General features: G+C 44.7%; 2 protein-coding genes across 2 annotated transcripts; one reads left to right on the forward strand and one right to left on the reverse strand.

Moving 5' to 3' along the window:
• The first annotated feature begins 345 nt into the window (after window positions 1–345).
• Window positions 346–8,515, forward strand: HACD3 (3-hydroxyacyl-CoA dehydratase 3). The gene is made up of 11 exons (XM_065734067.1): window positions 346–447; window positions 592–634; window positions 1,306–1,379; window positions 2,611–2,775; window positions 3,621–3,672; window positions 4,032–4,142; window positions 4,712–4,839; window positions 5,344–5,456; window positions 6,009–6,115; window positions 7,055–7,186; window positions 8,020–8,515. The coding sequence occupies exons 1-11, from the start codon at window positions 361–363 to the stop codon at window positions 8,094–8,096; spliced, it is 1,089 nt and encodes a 362-aa protein (XP_065590139.1). The 5' UTR covers window positions 346–360; the 3' UTR covers window positions 8,097–8,515.
• A 1,731-nt stretch (window positions 8,516–10,246) lies between these two features.
• On the reverse strand, window positions 10,247–19,208 carry INTS14 (integrator complex subunit 14). Its single transcript, XM_065734068.1, has 11 exons — window positions 18,958–19,208; window positions 17,395–17,502; window positions 15,964–16,119; window positions 14,644–14,762; window positions 14,397–14,539; window positions 13,915–14,007; window positions 12,656–12,800; window positions 12,296–12,429; window positions 12,058–12,176; window positions 11,640–11,705; window positions 10,247–10,674 (listed from the first exon to the last, which is right to left on the reverse strand). The coding sequence occupies exons 1-11, from the start codon at window positions 19,177–19,179 to the stop codon at window positions 10,423–10,425; spliced, it is 1,557 nt and encodes a 518-aa protein (XP_065590140.1). The 5' UTR covers window positions 19,180–19,208; the 3' UTR covers window positions 10,247–10,422.
• Window positions 19,209–20,335: the final 1,127 nt, after the last annotated feature.

The raw sequence follows: 20,335 nt of genomic DNA on the forward strand, positions 1-20,335 counted from the left end.
AGGGTTAAGGCCGGCGGCACGGCCCTCCGACAGCCCTCGGCCTTCTCACCGGGACCGCTATCGCCGCCACCTCCTCAGGGCCCACAGCGCCCTCAGAGCGAAGCAGGGGACAGCACGTACGGCCTCAGGGCCGGCTCAGAGCCGCGAGGAGGACGGACGCGCAACCGCGTGGGTCCAACCCCACGGAGCCCACCTCAGCGCCCACCATCGCACCTCCCTTCAGCTCACCCCGAGGTGCCGCGCGCACCGCGCATGCGCACTCAGAGCCCCGCCCCTCCCGCTCACCTCCGTGCGCACTGCGCAGGCGCACCGGCATCCCCCGCCGGCTCGGGACGGGAGCGGCGCGGTGGGGCGGGCGCGATGGCGGGCTGCAGTCTGCGGCCGCACGTGCACTGGGCGCAGCGGCACCGGGAGCTGTACCTGCGCGTGGAGCTGAGCGACGTGCAGGTACCGGTACCGGGGGCGGGGCTCCGCTGGCAGGGTTTGGCAGCGGAGCGTGGGCAGCGCTGTGTTAAGGCCCACCGAGGGCTCCCGCGGAGCTGCCGGTGTCGCGATCACTAACGGAGCTTGTCCCCCCCCCCCCCCCCGCAGAGCCCGGACATCAGTATCGTCGACAACGTGCTGCGGTTCCGAGGTAGGGCTGTGACCGCTGCGGGCCGTGTCTTGTCTCGTAGGCAAAGCGTCGCGCCCCGCATTTACATGTGCGGGACGTTTCCGTGTCCCTCTGTCCGTGCTGAGCCCACAAAGCCCCATCTGTGAGCGTTATCGCGGCCCCATTTGGAAGGTAAAGCAGCTCCTCCTCTAAAAGGCCCTCCTGGCCCAGCCCGGCAGCACGCTCGGGTCGCTGCTCAGCACATCGCGGTGCTGCCTTTCAGCGGGGTTTGGCCATTGACTTGGTCGTTTTCCCTCCAGCGGGCACTGATAGGGCACGGCCACGCGTGTCGGTGCCGGGATCAGCTTGCGGGTGGGAAGGGAAGTCAGCACTCCCCCGAGGGCTGCTCCCAGCAGTGCCTTCCCAGCAGGGTTACAGCCAAACTGCCTTTGGGGAGCAGGGCTGGCAGCCAGGACACCCCGCCAGCAGCTGCAGAGCTGTGACACCGTTGGTTCCTGCAGCTCCACACCGCGGGGTTTTGTCTTTGGGATCCCTTCCGACGTGGGATATTTGTTGATCTTCCCTCCCAGCGAGGCAGGAGAAGGCACTGTAAAAATAACACTGAATATTTCTGTGTGTCAGATGTGCTTTAAAGGCGTGTGGGGCTCGCTAGGCACTTTGTGCTGATTGTATATCTGCTCTTTGTTTTTTAGCTCAGGGTCATGGTGCCAAAGGGGACAACATCTACGAGTTTCAGATCGAGTTCCTAGAACCAGTCGAGCCTAAAGTAGGTATTTCTTTTTCTTCTAACTGTTGCAGAGGAAAAGATTTTTCTTTGTTTGTTTGAGAAACATGAAAAGAGAATGTCTGTGCACAAAGTCTGCGGTGTGCTGTTAGGTTTTCCTGGGGACTGACTGCTAAGTGCCACCCACAGCAGTCCTGGGTTGCTGTGCTCAGCCACCATCCTGCCTTAATGCAGCTCATCTCGCTGGCTGAGCCTTGATAGAAACAGGGCCTTACATTTACCATAGCTGCTATACAGTAGTTAGTTTTTATAGGGATTTAAAGCAGTCAGATACGGGGAGACAGATGCAGCAGTTTGATGCAGCTGTGCCACGGGGAGGAGGGGGAACACGATGGTACAAAGTGCCAGTGTGGTTGCTAACTTCATGAGAACTGGTGTTTCTGGCTTGTGCAAATTCCTTAGGTTGCTGGTATAGACCCATTGCAGGTCCTATTGCAAAACGTTGCTTTAATTGCTGCTGTAGTCCAATAGGGAGGAACTCAGCTGGAAGAGCAAACTCCCGTAGGTGGCTGGGAAGTTTGCCTTCATTTCTCAAAGCCCTCTGGGGCGTGGAAGAACTCCAGGCTCAGCTCTCAGCAGAGGATTTGTGCTGCTTACTCCTGCAGCCACGCTGGGAGCCATGGTTTGGCTCTGCTGCTTTGGCAGGGAGGCTGGAGGGTGCCAGCAGTGAGAGACAGAGCCTGTGCCAGTAGTAGCTGTAAATTAAAGCTGCAGCCTTCAGATGTCCCAGGAGCACAGAGCCAGGCCTTGACAGAGACTGCTGGGGGAACACGCAGTTACGAGTGCAGGTCATGGCTCTTCCTCTCACCACAGCAGGTGTCACGTGGGATTCCCCGTTCTGGGGACGTACCTGTGGCTGACACTAGCATTATTTGTACCACTGGCTAGAGGAAGTGGTGGCTCACTGTATGAAACACGAGGCATGGTCTGTAGGTTTTGTGTAGGATTGCTAGCGCCAGGGGCTGTGCTAACTGTAGTAGGAATAGTGCTGTGCAGTGCAGGCCTTCCAGCTGGTCGTCAAATCACAAGTCCCATAGCCATCTTCACCTTGCCCTTGGTTTCCATGCTGTGTCTTGGGCAGCAGGGAGATGCCTGTGCTGCAGCAATCCACGTCACCTCTGCTTTCTTGGAGGGGAGCGCTCAGCTATCAGCTCAGTCTCAGAGCTCGTTTCTTAGGGCTCTTGTTGACGTGTTCTCTTGTGCCTGCCCCCAGCCCGTGTGCAGGGTGACCCAAAGGCAGCTCAACATCACTGTGCAGAAAAAGGAGAGTCACTGGTGGGAGAGACTCACCAAGCAAGAGAAACGCCCGCTCTTCCTAGCTCCGGACTTCGACCGCTGGTTAGATGAATCGGATGCTGAAATGGAACTGAAGGAGAAGGTCAGTCCTGTGGGCTCGCAGGGTTCGTGCTGCCAGTTACAAAGCAAGGATTGCTGTATATTAGCTCAGTGCTGGCTGATGCCTGCAGCTGAAGGCTTGCACCTCTTGCCTTGCACCCTAGCACTCCTGTATCCTGATCCATATGAGGGTCAGATTAACGTGCCATGTGAAGCCCAGAGACACCAGTCCTGGGCATTGCTTGCCTAAGAAGCAGGGTCTTGTTTCCATGTATACTGTCGCAGTAGTGTTTCCTGAGCTGCAGGGCTGGCTGTGACTGAGCATTCCCACCATATGGTAAGTTCAAGCAGCTTAATGCAGCAGGGGGTGAAAGCCCATCTTGGAAAGCACTTTAACAGAACAGACTGCATTTCTGTTTAACTGGTTTAAAACAAACACTGCCCTGTTCTCCTCCAAGCCATTGAGGTTAAGTGCAGAGGCGAAAGAGCTACTGCAGCAGCAGAAGCAGTTGTGCAGGGGCAGGAGGAGCCTGGGCTGGATATACTCAGTTCCTGTCAGGTCTCTCGTGGGTTATGAAACGTTTTAGGGAGCAGTTCTAAGAAACAGTAATAATTGCAAACACAGAAATCAGCTGGCTTTTTCAGCAAAGGCATCTGTTAGAGCACCACATACAGTGAAGGCTGTAAAGCCAGTTAATGCCCTCTACCTTTACATTGCCATTAATTGTGGATGAATAATGTGCTCTGTTTTATGCAGGTGAACATTTAAGCCCTCTAGCAATTGGCTGCTTAACTGAGTTTTAAACCTACTAGCTTTGCAGTAGGGTAGTTAACAAATCAGTTGCTAATTACGGTAACACTCGCTAAAACCTTATCCTTCATCTTAAGGAAGAAGAAAAGATTAACAAAATGAAAATAGAATCCAGAGTCCCAAAAGACCGTAAGTAACTGTACCTTTCTAGTGTGTGAGATGTGGGTTCAGCTGCTGTCACTCACATATGTGATCTCATGGAGCAATTTTGAGTGGTTTGGTGCATGCTGGAGGAGGATCTGTGTATCGTGAGCAATTTGGAAATGTAATACAAATTGCCTGCAGTTTCTAAGGAGTGTAAAAACCTGACTAGCAAGAATTCTGTTCTAGCAGATGATGAAAGCAGGCAGAACTCACAAAGCACACAGCTCCTCTTTTGCCACAATCGATAGTTCCCCTTTCTGTAGGCTGTATTTCACAGAAAGCTTGGTTTGCAGGAGCGTTACCGTTGTGCTCTGCTCATCTGATGCATTTATTATTGATTTCAGCTTTCAAACACCTGAAGAAAGGATACTTAATAATGTACAACCTCGTACAGTTTCTGGGATTCTCTTGGATTTTTGTGAACATGACAGTACGACTGTTCATCTTAGGAAAAGGCAAGTAACAAGCACTGCTTCATCACATTTCAGGGTGTCATTTTTAATACTTCTAAATATCAAAGTTTAAAGGAAGACGTATCTAGGAAATGAAGTAGTAAATGTATCACCAAAGCGCACAAGAAAAGCCATCACTGTTTCAAGGATAGGAAAATGCTACTTGAAATGACAGATGTGTAATCTAATGAATGATGCTTGTACTCCACCAAGATTGCATCTAAAGAAATCAGATGGAAGGAAACGTTTTGCTTACTGTGAGATCAGTATTTTTGAAAGTAAGCTGGGCAGAACATTTTGGTTGTGGAATGAAATTCATTCATTCTGCTGAGGGATGGTGCTGTCACATTTTTTTGGGAGGTGCTTGCTGTAATAGCTCTTGGTCCCTCTGCGTAGGAAATAGAGGACTTGAGCAGTGTTTCTGGACTAAGTGGTGTGACTTGGAGGTAAGGCCTATGAGGAAGTTCAGTAATCATGCATAATGCTTTTTCAGATACAAACAGGCTGTTATCAGAAGCTGTGCTTCCCGAACATGAAAAACTGTCCTTAAAACTGTTTCCCATGTCTTACAGATTCCTTCTATGATACATTTCACACTATTGCTGACATGATGTACTTCTGTCAGACTCTGGCATTAATGGAAATCCTGAATTCACTAATAGGACTAGTCAGATCACCACTGATTCCTGCTGTGATACAGGTAATACTTTAAGTTTCTTCTTGCTCCTCCCTTTATAAGAAAATGCGTATTTTACTTTTTCTACGTGATGTAATCTTACTGTCACTGAACTAGAGAGTCTGTTACTCAAGAGGCAGATATCCAGGCTTCCCATACTCTGCTGTGGGAGGCTGTCTTCTCCCGGCAATTAAATATGATAACGTAGGACAACAAAAGAAAGAATCAGCTGACAAAAAGTAAATGTTTTTGATTAGATTCTGGTGCCCCTTTTATCTTGGACATGGTTGTTGTTAATAAAAGTGAAGCTGTATGATTTAAGATGAGGTCCCATTGCATCAGACCAAGAATAGAAAGAATAGAAAGGCGTGCTTAAAAATCAGAGGTGACAGCTCAGCTGTATAATTAAATGCTGAGTACAGAACTGTTTTGGACTGGAAAAGCAGATAATCTGCATGGCTTTGAAAGCAAGGACTTGCTCCTTTGTCAAAGAGTGTGACTGTTCCCCAATTTGTTTTCCTTAAACAGGTATTTGGAAGAAACTTCATTTTGTTTGTTGTCCTTGGAAGCTTAGAGGAAATGCAGAGCAAAGCTGTGGTGTTCTTCTTGTTTTATTTCTGGAGCATCATTGAGCTGTTCAGGTTTGTGGGACTTTTCCTTTAATGGGTGTGCACAGAACAACGTGGTTATTTCCAAGAACCTTCAAAGATTTTGATCTTTGTACCTTTTGGAAGATTGGCACAGAGATTGGAACCAGAGAGTAAAACCCCCTTTAGACACTGTCACAGCCAGAAGCTGGGACAATATAGGAATCTAAAAGATAATACTGTCCTGAAAAAACACATTGCTGTATTTTGGGAAATTTGGCCCTCTAGATGATGTATACTTAGGCTATGATTAAGTGAGCTGCATTGTGCTCTGCTGTCCTTTCCAAAGAAAATGTTGTGAAAGGTCTGTTCAACAAGTCAGGCAGTTAAATTCATCCAAGTGATCAGAATAGCATTAGTTATATGAACTGCCAAATAAGGGGGAGTCCATCAAGAGCCACAAGAACAGTTTTTGATTATTCTTGTGTCACTTGGAAATGATGTTGACTGTTCTATACTGCGGATATATGCAAGCTTAATTCTGGTAGCAGCTTCTATTTTAATATTAAACAATATCTGTTTCTTCTCGTGCTTAATTGGCTTCAGGTATCCCTATTACATGCTTTCATGCATGGGTATAGAATGGAAACCTCTAACTTGGCTCCGTTACACCAGCTGGATCCCTCTCTACCCTTTAGGCGGCTTGGCAGAAGGTATGCCCGAAAAAAAGTTTAATAAACGAAGTTAATTCTGGGCAAATAACTCCATTTTTGTTTTGGCTTCTGGACTGAAGAGTAATAGAATAGTGCTGCAGATCAGCAGATGTGTGCTTTGAGCTGAACCAGATATGAGCATTTCTAACTTCCTGAAGCAAACACTTTCAATTTGATGTGAATAGAAGTCATCGTTTTGGGCACTGGAGAGGAAAGTAAGGCAACAAAAGGGTAGTGGAACAAAGTGACCAAGTGTGCACTGCAGACCATGCAGGTGTTGTAGGAAGACAACGCTCGCTTCCCTTCGCTTCATTTACTTTTGTCTGCTATATCTGCTTGGTCAGACCTGCTGGGGTTCACGCCAGCTCAGACTCCTTGCAGTTACCTTGTAAATCACTGGCACAGAATGAGCAAGTGCCTGTTCTTCCTGGGGAAAGCATCATAACCTGTTCTGAGACAAGAGTAGTGCTTTCCCAATGGGGCTGTTCTCCCCTTCAGCTTTGAAGCCCAGAGAGAGGACTTCAACAGTGAACTCTTCTGTCTTAACATATGAATTTTTAAAATCCTTGTGACTACTCAGCCTCCAGATGCAAGAAATGTGTTGTAATCCTACCTGTCAGAGCTTGCTTCTGTGAGCCAGGAGTAGGCTGTGCATTGCTCAACTCCAAGATAAGGAGAAACTTATCTCCTTTTTCTGGGGGTATTGCAACATGGTAAGCACTGCTGGCACAGGCCCTGCAGGCTGCATGGCTGTGTATGAGAACAATGTCTCGCCAGGCAAGTTTACCATGCTTAGACTTCTGTAACTAAACTGCTTTACCATGTGATGTAGCTGCTTACCATTATACTACATTGCTTAAATAGCTTTGATTCAAACTCTCACAAGTATAATAATGAGCATTTTACCTGTGTTTGATAACCACGGTTTTCTGCTTTCAGCTGTCTGTCTCATTCAGTCCATTCCCATCTTCAGTGAAACGGGAAAATTTAGTCTGGGATTGCCAAATCCACTGAACGTCACAATCCAGTTCTCATTCTTGCTTCAGGTGTATCTTATAGCCTTGTTTTTGGGTAAGATATTTAATTGTATTTCTTGCTGTTGAAAATGAAAAGGCAGTTTCCTCTGATTAGGTCTATTTTCCCTAAGAAAGCTAAAGTCCCATGTGTCAGAGATCTTGACAACACAAACTTGCCTGAGGCTAAGTACCATCCTCATTGCTCACTTAAATACTTGTCAGAGGCTGAAGGGAACACGGCTACAATTAGCATGGTTTGCCTCTAAGGAGGAGTCCTTATTAACAAGTTAGCAGTGTTATCTGCAGTTCATCTGAGTTAAAAGTACATTTTTTACATGTATTTGTAATCCCACTCTGCTTAATTTCACCCTGTTACATTATTTGAGCTTCAGAATGATTTACTGGAACTCAAAACATGATACCAAATTTAAGAAAATGTTTAACTAAACTACGTTATAATACAACGTTTTTCCAGGGAACAATATAGAAGGCTGTTCAAGTAGCAGCATACCTGGTTTATTTTGTTACACTTCCTAAACTTAATTTTGTAGTATAAAAAGCCAGTATGCCTATGTATCCAAAAGACATTGAGGTCACTGAATCTTATCTATAATGTTAAGCTGAACTTTGATTAGGTTTCCCCCCTGCAGACTTTGCTTAAAGAACACCTTCAGCTGAGACTGTCTGAATCACCTGTCTGATCCTTTCCCAGCTCTGCACAGTTTTACAAGTGACAAACCCATCTAACCCCACATGGAAATACCAGCCCTAGCTTTCAGTGCTACGTATCTGCTCATAAACCATTGTGGGTTTTCTTTGTTTGCTTTAATTTGGTGCAGCCATCTAGCTTTAAGTGATGTCCTACCTAAACACTTGATTCTTTTTCAGGGTTATTTGTAAACTTCCGATATCTCTACAAGCAAAGGAAACAGCACCTTGGACCAAAGAAGAGAAAGATGAAGTAAAGGAGGACTTCAGTGCTTTCTTATCTAACTTATCTCAATGACAAGATAAGCCTCTAATTCTTAGGGTTTTACCCACTGTAAAGAATTTTGTAAAATTAAATGATCATATTAGATTCATGATCTCATAGAGAATTCAGGTAACATTCCCATATGCTGTATTTTGTTCTTTCAATCAAATGCATGCGTGACATTTACCATGGGACAGCTGCACTTACTCTTGTATCCTACTGACTGCTGTATTAGGGAGAAATCCTATTATCTGCATACAATATGCTTCTAAATGGTGGAGCAGCACTGAATAGAAGTAGTGTTTATATTTAAATTGGATATTTGCTCTTTCAATACTGCATGCAGATAGGGCTTCTGATGTTGGGACATACCATTAGCTGGCCCATGCTGTTCCTGGGGTGCATCCTGACACAAGGAGACAAGGAAACACAGGTACCACCTTTCTTGCAGCATGTGAACCCCAGAAGAACTCCATCCAACTCATGCAGAGTTAAAATCTGGAGCTGCCCTGGGAGTCTGAACTCTTCTGACAGTTCCTGCTGGGGCTGTAGCTCCTTTATAGGCTTGGAAAAGCAACAGAGAATGTCTTTCTACTTCATTTTATCAGCTGCACATTTAATTTGTTAACACACTTTCTTGGCTGTTCCCTGATGGGGTAGAGCAGTAGGTCAAACAAATGTGGCATCAAAATAATAGATTATATCTCAGTAAGGGAGATCCCACCTAGGGTTTGAAGGGACCCTTTCCTCTGTGTTTGCTTTAAACAGGAGCTGTTCCCTTCACACCCCAGTTCATGTACTCTCTCACCTGAAAGCTTTTGTTTCAGTGGACTTCGTTTCCACGAGCACTTCCTCACACCTTGCCTCCTGTAGTTAATTTCAGGTTCCTCTGGTCCCTTTAATCCAGTTTAGAAAAATTATGGTTCTGAACAAGCTGCTTCACAGCTGCTGCTGTCCCCAGGGTACCCCAAGCAATGCCAGCAATCCAGATCGGGCACCGAAGCTGAGATTAGCTCAAGTGTCATCTTACTACTTGTGTTATCTTTTTCTACTGTGAAATGATATGAATCCTCCTGGAAGTTAACAAACAGCTTACTATTTATGGCATGGACCCAGGGATTATTACTGTAAAGGAAGGAAAATGGTTTATAAAGAGACTTTAACAAAGAACTGATACAAGCTCTACACTGCATTTCACAATTGTGTTTTGTCAACGAGAGGCATGATGCAACTTCTCTTTAGAGATACTGGAGGCTCACTTGCAGAGAAGAGTGCAGGTAACTTTCTCAAAAGAGCTGAGCATTATTTACACACTATTTCACTACAGTACACACTGTACGTATGTCTGAAGTACATCAAAGGACTGAATTAGCTGGCTTGGAACAGCAAGGATCCCCTTCATACTTCTGATTTCTTTACTGGGCATTTAAACTTCTGTTATAAAATCTGTATGTACTCATACATGATGTTTCTCAGTGAAATTGTGGTACCTAGTACGAGCTGTAATGGATCTTAAACAATTTGAGTTTTAGTCCTTCAGAAAGAATGTGTTTCTATTAATAAAGATTTACAACCAAATTTTGCTTCAGTTCAGTTCTTTGCTCTTTCCCTGAATGCAGTAAGCTGAATAATTTATTACTTCAGACTCCAGCTGCTTAACATGAGAGTGACCTTCATCACGTTGATGTTTCAGCCATTCCTAAGCTAACACACAGCAAAGCTGCTCTGAAAATGGAACAAAACAATCTTCTCCTGAAGAATTCCTTTTTATTAAAATTACACAAATAAAAAATTTGTCTCAAAAGATTAAGTTACTTTCACAAGCATAAGCACTGCACCACCAGTGATGTTCATCACTGCAGTATGGACTAGCAATTAGTGAGAGCACCTTGAAATTAGCTGTGTATCTCATCTCATACAGTGATTCTCATGTATTTTCTCTGGATTGCTCAAATCCATCTGTAAAATAACAGCAGCTGCCTTTTAGGACACGTCTACCAGTGATTTCATTTATATATCAACCACATTTGGGGAAGGCCAAAAGCCACAAAAAGCCTGAGCCCCACGATGCCATGCTCTCTGTCTCCTCACACGTAATTTCCACCCACCATCCAACAGCAATCACCTCCTACAGTTTTCCAGGCCTGACTGAAAGCTGTCACAGACTAGCTACATTTATTTGGAGAGCACTGATGCAAGTAAAGGACCCTGTTATAACAGGAAGTTCCAATAATTAAAGAAGCCCTAAGAAAGTAAACAGGACAAGGAAATCTGAGTGACTCGAGTCTCAATCTACGTAAGTACCCAAACTGGAGACTTCACATTCTTTCAGTGCCGGTACTGGGAAAGTCTGTCTGCAGTGGAGCAATGTTATGATCATAGGCAGTGTATTCTGATGCCCCAGTACTTGCCACTTTGAGCTGCTGAGCAGCGTGTGTGAGCTGAAACGCCGCATCAGGATGAGCTGTGTCAGGAAGCAGCGTGCACTCCCGCTCCAGCATGTCTGCCACACCTTTCAAGAGGTCCAAAAAGCCAAAGGCCAGAGCTGCCTTTCTTAAACGGTTAAGTTCCTGCAAAGAACAAAAACTGCTTTATACAAAGGCTCATGATGGCTTCAGAAAGGTATATATTTAATTTCTTTTTTTAAATGCAAGCTTATTCACTTCAAGGAAAGTAACCTGTGTGATCAGCAGAGCTGCTGCAAGATGCCTAGCTGCTCATGACAAGAAAATGCTTCAGGGCTGAGGATTATAGTGGCACAGGTAACTAGCTAGTTCTCCCTTGATCCCTTCTTAGAAATTCACTTCTCCTTTCTGTGCACTCAGCTACTGTGCCTGCTTGCTCCGTCTGTGTCCCTGCCTGGAGTGGTTTCCAGCCTGGGCCTCTCTGACTGCTGCCTCTAACCACAGCACCCAGAAAAACATTATACATACTTTTCTTCGCTGTAAACAACGATGGCTGCTTGTGTGCATTTCAGCAGTGTATTCATCCTTCAGGTCTCTGGGGACCACAATAATAAACTGCTTCAGTACTTTGCTTACAAGAGGAATAACAATTACCTCTGTCTACAGCCTAGATTATGGATTTTTATGATACGGCCAAAAGTGACTGGAATTTTCTTTCTCTACTTCTCTTGTAGAAAAAACGTAGGACATGCTTTCAGGTTCAGATTGACACTCGTTTTCGTATTCCTCTTTGATCCATCAGTTTATTTCTGCCAGCACAAAAGCGTAAAATCTGCACTTAAGTTCACCATCAAAGTAGCAGAGATCGTGAGGGTCACCTGTAAATGTGACACATCTCTGTCAGCACGGCAGAAAATGTGACGGCAGGAAACCAGACTTCCCTGTCTCACTTTAACTAGTCCATAAAAAGGACCCAAGGTGTCTTTAGAGGACAGTGTGTGCTTCTGCAGAGCTCTTCAAGCCCTGCACAGAGTGAACATCCCACAGACACAGACAGTATGTGCTCCTTTGTCAGATGCACTGCTATCACTACAGATCAAAGCCTCAGGCTGGCCTGCACCAAGACTCACCTTATAGAAAGTCTGAGTCTTTTCAGGGAGTTTCCGTGCATTTCTCAAGATCTTCTGTACATCGGTCTGCAGAAAAGGAAGAAAAGATCTTATCAACTGTTGAGTAAGCTGCAGAAAAATGTCCTCAACTATTTATTGATAAATAATCCCGACCAGTGACAAGCCTGCAGCTCACAAAGGCTGAAACAAGCTGCAATTACACTAAACCCAATAAACTAAGCCAGATGCAGCTTCCATTAAACAAGCTATGCTTTCTGATTGCATTTTAATCATCGCATTTTACAGAGGCAGTTATTATAAAGATGAAAGGAAAGCAGTAAAGCAATTACAACAAGTGGATGAGACACACACAGACTCCATTTTGCTGCTGAGAAAGCTTCTGCTGTTTAGAGTAAAGCATCAAGTCTAAAATCTGTACCTGGAGGCCACTTGGTTTAATCCATACAGTAACGTTCTGTGCGTAGCTGCGCTTGTTCTTGGGTTGCAAGGGGAAAGGACTCTTATTGTCATCATCTCCATAAGGATTTTCTTTCGCATCTGGAGGAAAAAAAAGGAAATAAAAAGACTTAATGAGTAAGATCTGGCAAGGTCATGCAATCAGAAAGCGTTCAGAAAATGCTGAATTCCCAAGTTACTCCAATGAGTGTGATCAGTACCTGAGATAGGTCCAAGCTGTGCCATCTTCCCTAGCCATGGAAGGGGCTCAGGACCAGGTTCAAAGAGAGACATCATGAGGTTCGATTTCTTCTTGCTATCAGCTTGTGAATAGAGCATCCCATACCACTCTGGCCTATTGAAAAGAGCAAATCCCAAAGTCTGAACACTTTCCAACTGTCTTAACACAGAGTTTCCCTTTCTTCCACTGTGTGGAGAGTCACTATTTGTAATTAATACTGGCAGAAACAAGTCTACAGTTAAAAATCCATGGCTTTGCCTAGTGATGCAAGTTCTGTAGAGGGTGAAGCATAAATGAGCAAAGTAAGAGAGATCTTTCAGGCAGACATCCAGCTCCATACCCCAACTGGACGACAGCCACCATGCCTTCCACTTTCAGGCTCCCATGTAACAAAACACAGAAGTTGGGAATTTTTCCAGCAATTTGATTAGCTGAATTCTCATCTTCGGTGTCATCTGTGATCCCAGGTCCCACCTCATCACCTTCTGGGGAAGGAAAGCAAACGAAGGGACAATGTAAGTTCAAACACACTACTTCTATTCCCATGACTCTACCATCCTGTACTTTCTGTCATGAAGAACTCTCAACCCAAAGCACCATTCTGCAAAGATACTTTCCTTTCTTAGGAAAGGCTGCCAGAAGTGGCAGTGACTGGGAAACCCTTCTGCTGCAGCCGGGTGAGACTGAATAAAAACATATGATTACTCTACTGCATTCTGATCACAAACTTCACACATTTAACAAATAACTCTGCAAATAAAACTTTGAAGGAACTAGAAGAGAAATGCAAAGGCACTAAGAGTGGCAATTAATAACATGGCTGCTTCTGAACCAAAACATCCTGTAAATCAAGTCCACCTCTCCCATGCAATTTGTGGTCATTATGAGACACTGTGTTTTAGAAACCAGAATACAGCTGTGATGAAACTGTTAATATCTTTTAAAATGGAAGGCCTAGCAGGATAAGAGTGCCGGTGCAGAGATGGAAGCACATCTGGTGTTTTCACTGTTCTTTATCACAAGAAATCTCAGTTTCTTTTAGCTCCATTCCAAGGCCTTAAGAAAAAGACTTGGGAAGCCCTTCTTAGCAGACAAGTAGCTGCAAGCCACAGACATGCTCAATTGTTCTTGAAGCCTACACAAGTTTTCTGTAAAGACACAGATATACTTAGAGTCAGTGAGCAGCATTCAATGCTGAAGAACCACTGAGCAATGCAGGTGTTACTCTGATTAGATTTTTCACAGCAAGAAATCATTCCAAGAACCAATTAGAAGCTGGTATTAATTATTCATCTCACAACACATATTTTATGACCCACAAGTATTTGTAGCTTGAAGATTATCCTCTACTAATAATGATGATATAACAACACTTTTCTCTCTACTTATTCACTGTGATGTATTCAGATGATTTTCCCAAAGAACACACTGCCCAAAAAAAGGAAAGATCTTGTGTTCAAGGTTTTAACCTTAATGCAAACACGTAAGTGTGGACCTTAGGGACATCTGGCATAAAGCACAAGATTTCCTTCTCAACAAAACCACCACAGCCATTAAAGGGGAAGCTTAAAGCACTTTTTGTTACAAGAATTTGCTTACCTCTGTTAAGTGCAATAGGCAGTACCAGGTGTCTGGATAAGACAGGAGGGCTAGAAATGTCAGCTATATCTACAAAACCTACAATTTCTAGATCTGTGGAGAGACAACAGATTTTAATCAGCTGAGTGCATCCAGAATCAATTCAACACCGCTGCTTTTTGCACCACTAACTTTCTGAAGCAGTGACTAAGGCTGCACAACAGAACCCTGATCTTCACTGGGGGTAGTAAAACACAAATATTCATACATAATGTCATGACACACATCATTTCCAACACATACACACAGTTATCCATGAACCACATTGCTAGACAAACACAGAATTGTCTGGTGCCATATATACCAAGAAACTACATCATCAGTGATTGAGCTTTGCAGATAGAAAGAAAGCAGGTGAAACATAACCATACAGGATAAGATACAGTAGTGAAAAGGTTGAAATCAAATGCATTTAACTAAAAAGCAATAAAAAAATGCATTACCTGTATTAATTGCTTTAGGAATGGGGTCTATTTCCTCATCTATAATGAAAGGTTCTGGTCTGGGAAATACTTGCACATCAGATGTTAAGTGGCCACACTTGAGAACGGCATGGAATGGCGTGTAAGCCAGGTCTATCAGCTTTCTGGAACAAGGCAAAAAATGACAACATCTGGTATCATTCATTCTTTTTCTGTTACATGGGATCTCCTTAGTGGAAATCTTCACAAAGGCACATTGTCTACTAACCCAAACATTGACTGTACATTCTTCAGACAAAGGGGTCCATCAATGGTAAAAATCTGCCCTTCCCCATTGTTTAAATCGATGAGCCGTTCCAGGCAGTCTAAGGAATCCGTGCTCTGAAGCTGAACAAACAAAGCAAAATGTTTTGGTTAAGCTTTATTTTTACTTATTTTAATCTGATTTTTCTTAACCACCAGGTTTTCAGAGAATATAAACAACACAGCAAAATTTTGTCACATTACTCTTTTCGGCATAAACCAATATTCTTTGGCTCCTATGAAGTGTTGTGTTGTGTTTATATGCAGATGCAGTGTTTGGCCCAGAAAAATAAAATACAGTGCTTTATCACATTAAGTTCTGCTTCAAAAGCAACGTTCACGCTACCAGTAATCAGAGAAGCTCTAAGTCTTCAAGAGCACAAGAATACCTTAAATAACACATCATTTCATTGGTAATTCTAAGTTTCCAGCTCCTTCAGGACAATACAGTTTATGAGAGGAGAGATGCATCATTCTCTTTGAGTTTTTAGAGAACGCTTGTGAAGGCACCTCAAGTTATCAGTAATAGAAGATTTACTTCAAACACTTTACCAATTACTCTGATGCGTCAACCATACTTCAACCCACTGCTTAATAGAGAGGATCAATCTTGACAGAGACCCTGAAGCTGAAATATCTATTGCAGCCCTATGCAGAAAATCCTTCTGTCCATGACATAAGAGCATAGTTGTCAAGTTAGAAGCCAAGCTATTAATAAAACCTAAGTTAAGAAGCTTTAGTCTACATAAGCTTACTTTTAAATGTTTGTGTTGAACAGAATTCTAACTACCGCAGATTTTTGAAGCTGGTATGGAGATTTTCAAAGATACATATTCACTCAAAACAAACAGAAGCTGGCTGGAGCACTCTCCACTGCAGACTTCAGAATTCTGCTTATTCAAATGTCTGAAGAATTGTTCTGTTTTAAGTGTTGAGCAGCTCTGCAACGTTAAGTCATTTATTTAGGAATCTGGAAATTTAAGACCCCAAATAATTCAGCGTAATTAATGGAGTACAGAGAACAACATAAATAGATCAACAGAAACTGCACAACATTCTCCAGGGAGACACTGATACGATTTATAGAGATGGGCAACTTTATGGATGCAATACTAATCCTCAAGAAAGATGCCAGCATGAAGTTTCACCCAATAACTGGCACACCAACTAAGCTTTAAGCACAGCAGTATCAAAATGTGCTTGGCGCCGATCTGATTATTAGATCAGAAAAGAACAATAATTAACCAGTGTAACAAAAGAGGAAGGTATATGCTAAAGATGTCACCTCTTCCAGGTTTGCCATGCACATGACATACAGCTTGGATGGGAATGGGAAGGGCAGTGGAAATCGATTGCTTTCGCTTCGCTGGCTGTGAGTAGCTAGTGAGTGCCGCAGGGAACCTCTGCCGATCCCCAGGCAGCCATCAGTGACGAGGACAACCTTGAGAGAGAGAAGCCAGATGAGCATTTCTGAGCAGAGACATGTTCCTATCTGCAGGGGGCAACTACGCACCGAATAATGAAACCATATAGACTCAGTTGTTTCCAGAGGAGTAAGCAGCTCCCCTTGCAAAACAGCACAGCAGCAGCAGGCATTATTTTTTGTCTGGCAGGTAAGGAAAATAAAATCCAACTGAAACAAATGTGTATCTGTTACAGCCAGATTTTTTACTCTCTTAATCTCCCCACTAACCATCTGAACTGTTGCTCGGCAGCAATGGTTTTTATTATTACAGAATTCTGCACAGTACATTCCCCTCTGCCTTTCATCACCCAATAACCTGAAGTTCCAGTACAATGAAGCACGACACAAATAGGAGATGAAATTGCTGGGAACTAATCCATGCTTGGCTTTTACATTGTTCCAGTTCTTTGTGTTGAATGTCTGCTTCTCCAAGGTGCCTTTTATCCTAGTTATATTACAAAGCCCTGCCTAGACAATAAACTTCCATCTTCTTTCTCCTAAAGGACTATTGCTTGAGAGATGTTCCTAGCCTATTGAGCTGCAAAATTACTGAATTAAATCCTGACCCAAAGAGCAGTGGGCTCTTAGTGTCTCAGAAAACTGAGGGCTAACACTAGATTTTGCCATGAGAGATAGCAAATTCAGAAAACTGAGGCTAAAAGCAGAGACAGCAAATTCAGAATGCTGGGAGCTGCCAAGGCTGGATGGTGTGTGCAAGCAGTTGCACTCCAAAATGACTCATTAAGGAAAAAAAAACAAATAAAAACACATCCAACAGTACTCCATGCTGTTGCCTGAGATCTGGAACTGTTAGAAGCCCTAGAAATCACCAGGTATAGAAGGACAGAGGTTACTGTGTGACTGTACTCCTTCCAAACTGACTGGGGCTCTTGGGACAGAAGACTGCACCCAGATCAAAAGCCAAGCCTCCAAAAAAGGGCTGTGGGACCACATTTTATAACATACAAAGAACATCACTGATGCACAGTGTCCCCACACACTCCTCTCTCTGCTATAACACATTTCAACACAGAACTATCTGGATTTTTGTTGCTTAATGTTATAATAAATGTCACTTCCTGTCAATAACCCAGATTTATCCAGAACACTGATTCTTTCTTTTTCTGGGGTACCAGTAGCTGAGTGGTGTGAGTATTCCAAGTTTTCAAATTGCATTCACTTTTCCTTCTTCAACTTCCAGGGAACACTAAGAATATGCTAGATATCAAGAACAGTGAAAATCAGTCATACCTGGCAAGGAATTGCTGCACCCCATTCCTGCTGGACAATATTACAAACCCCAAGTAGTGCTGACTCCAAACAGGTTTTGTCATAATCATCCATGTTACTTAGGGCTTCCTGTGAAGACAAATAGTTGGTCAATGCTGAGCGACATATCTCTAAAAGGAAACCTAAAAAAGTTATTCCCAGTTCTCTAGCAAGTCAGTATGTTTGCTTTGGTTTGCAACACAATACCAAGTGCTGTGCTCTTATGTATCACCTGCACAGTCAAAAAAGAAACAGTGAATGGTACTTCAAGACAACTGTGACAGCTGAAGGAACTAATCATTGTGAACACGGGTCTCAGAGAGAAAATTAAAAGCCTCAAAGAAATAGGAGAGTTGGAGACTGAAGCAATGTCTAACAAAGCATTCCCAATTCTATTCTAACATATGAGAAACAACAAACTTTTGCATTCTGGAAGAATATTACAATGAAAAAGCTTTAAACACAATGCAAACCACCATCTCATCTCTCAAATTGAGCTTTATTTGTTTTCTGCACAAGGCCTCGTTAACGAGACCACAAAGACATGATGTTTCAGAGTACAAGGTGTACTGGGCCCACAGTACAGCTCTAAGGAATGTAGCTCTACAAATCCTTCCTCACAGCAACTCCCAACTTCTAAGAGGTCCAGAAAGCAGGCCACAAAGAGCTCGTCTAATACTCAGGTAGAGAGGAACAGAAATCACAACTCACATTGTCATTCTGTTTCTATAACCATAAATAGGCTTTTCTACTTAAAATGAGAACTTGACACTGAACACAACACTGTAAGAAGGCTGCAGCTGTAAAACTAACATGCTGGAGGAGTTCTTGGCTTTCAGAAATTCCCTGGGGAGGGAAAAATAAACCAAACGCACTAGCATTCAATTAGTAAAATAAAAACCTAACAGATAATATCTTTTCAAATCTGTGAGCCTCACAACTGACAAAGCTAATCCTGAGGCAGTGATGTACCACTTCTTGTTAAGGGTATATATGGGAACCAGATACGTATCTGTAATTTTGAGTGGACTCCAAAACTTCCAGTGCCTTACAGCGTTCATACAAAGACTCTCTTCACAGTCTCCCTACACCCTCCCATATCTTCAAGGTCTAAAATCACTTTCTCCTCCTTCTCACCTATTTCACCTGCTAGATGTCGTTAAAAGCATCTTCACTTGACTCAAAAACATTCCAGATGTTCCTGACTGCTGTCTCCTATATCCACTGTTAATCAACAACCACACAGAAAAACATGAATGCTGTAGAACCACTGCTGTATGTACAAGTTTCCTCAGGCAGCCCTCTCCTCCTGATTTATCCATTCTCACTTTTAACTCGATTAACCATGCTTGAGAGGTCACCTGCAAAGGTATAACTTGTAAAGTAGCTAAGATTCTACCCTTGTTTTAAGGATAAGTGAAAGCAACTAGAGATAAAAAGCTCCATTTAAGACACCGTGTATAGGATAGTATGAAATCACACTGTTTCACTGTGATTCTGAACCAATAGTGACAACTTCCAGCTCTCAGGTTTCACAAACCCTACCTGTAGTGTGTTGTAATCTCTGGTGAAGGGCACCATCAGCTCCCACAGTGATGAGAACACCACCAGAGCTGTGAACTCCAGCTTGTAGTTGGTGGCCATGTGCTCGAACAGCATGGTCAGGCCGTGCACTGCCAGGTGCTTCCTCTGGTACTCCTCGGAGCCCTCCACCGACACGGGCCGTGTCATGGAGAGCGACACGTCCATCACCACCACCGTCGGCATGATGTGCTGCTCTTCCCAGCTACCACAACAGAAAACCACAGCGATTCACTGAGAGAAGGGAGAAAAAAGCCACAAACGGTTACCAGACCACAACTGCTGAGGAGATGCATCTCACCCTGGCCCTGTTAGGGTAACTCCACGCCCACCCTCTCCTTTACAGAAGGGAAAGCTGCAGCTGCTTTACCCCCAGAACGCGGGTTTAGCACCAATTAAGCCAGAAAACGAACTGAAAGCACACAGTGCAGGTCACTGTGAAGGCCTGCGAGCGCTCTGCAGCCTGGGCGGAGGACGGGGTGCAGCAGGGGCACCCCACGGGCCGGGGGCAACCCCAGCCCCCCAGCACGCCCTGTCCCCAGCGGGGACAACCCCAACCCGGGGCTGAGAGGGCGACGCGGTCGCCGTCCCCGCAGCGCCGGCGGTGCCCGGGGAACGCGGAACGGCGCTCACCACAGCGCGCGGGGCCGCCATGGGTCCGCCGCGCTAAGCGTCCCCCGGAACGGCGCGCTGCGGCGGGAAAGGGCCGGGCTCCGCGCTGCTCCCAGCCCGCCCCGCACACAGCCCAGAGCCGCCCCGCAGACCCCTCGGGGCCCGACGGCGGTCGGTGGAGTGTTAACCGCCCGCACGCTGAACCCGGTCCCAAAGCAACCCCACAGCCAGTGTCATTGTGACCGGGCCGGCCCCACTCCAGGCACGGTGAACAAAGCATCCCATTGCACTCACGGGCAAAACGTGCTGCTGCCTGAGGGAGAGGGCGTACACAAAGAGCACACACAGAGCTCAACAGAGAAAGGGAGATGTGAGGAAGGGAAAAAGAGTACTCCAAAGAGACAGTGTCACCACCGGGTGAGATTGGGTCCGGTCTTGTTCAACATCCTCATTAGTGACCTTGATGAGGGGATAGTGGCCACCCTCAGCAAGTTGCTGATGATACGAGGCTGGGAGGATTGTCTGACACACCTGAAGGCTGTGCTGCCATTCAGCGAGACCTGGACAGGCTGGAGAGCTGGGCAGTCAGAAGCTGGATGAGGTTTAACAAAAGTGTAGAGTCTTGCACCTAGGGAGGAATAATTGCATGCACCAGTACAGGCTGGGGGATGAGCTGCTGGAGAGGAGCTCTGCAGAGAGGGACCTGGGTGTCCTGGTGGACAACAGGTTG

The sequence above is a fragment of the Cyrtonyx montezumae genome, unplaced genomic scaffold (genome assembly GCF_038088225.1).
Source record: "Cyrtonyx montezumae isolate F1298 unplaced genomic scaffold, pur_monq_1.0 scaffold_17, whole genome shotgun sequence".
NCBI lineage: Eukaryota > Metazoa > Chordata > Aves > Galliformes > Odontophoridae > Cyrtonyx > Cyrtonyx montezumae.

Bases quoted from the DNA above. Each gene is read 5' to 3' on its own strand.
- HACD3 (XM_065734067.1), top strand. From the start codon at position 361: ATGGCGGGCTGCAGTCTGCGGCCGCACGTGCACTGGGCGCAGCGGCAC. The intron at 2,776-3,620 runs GTCAGTCCTGTG...CTTCATCTTAAG, and splicing joins AAATGGAACTGAAGGAGAAG to GAAGAAGAAAAGATTAACAA. The intron at 3,673-4,031 runs GTAAGTAACTGT...TATTGATTTCAG, and splicing joins ATCCAGAGTCCCAAAAGACC to CTTTCAAACACCTGAAGAAA.
- INTS14 (XM_065734068.1), bottom strand. From the start codon at position 19,179: ATGCCGACGGTGGTGGTGATGGACGTGTCGCTCTCCATGACACGGCCC. The intron at 14,008-14,396 runs GTAATGCATTTT...GTCTCTCCACAG, and splicing joins TCCTAAAGCAATTAATACAG to ATCTAGAAATTGTAGGTTTT. The intron at 12,430-12,655 runs GTATGGAGCTGG...TCTTTTCAATAG, and splicing joins GTGGCTGTCGTCCAGTTGGG to GCCAGAGTGGTATGGGATGC.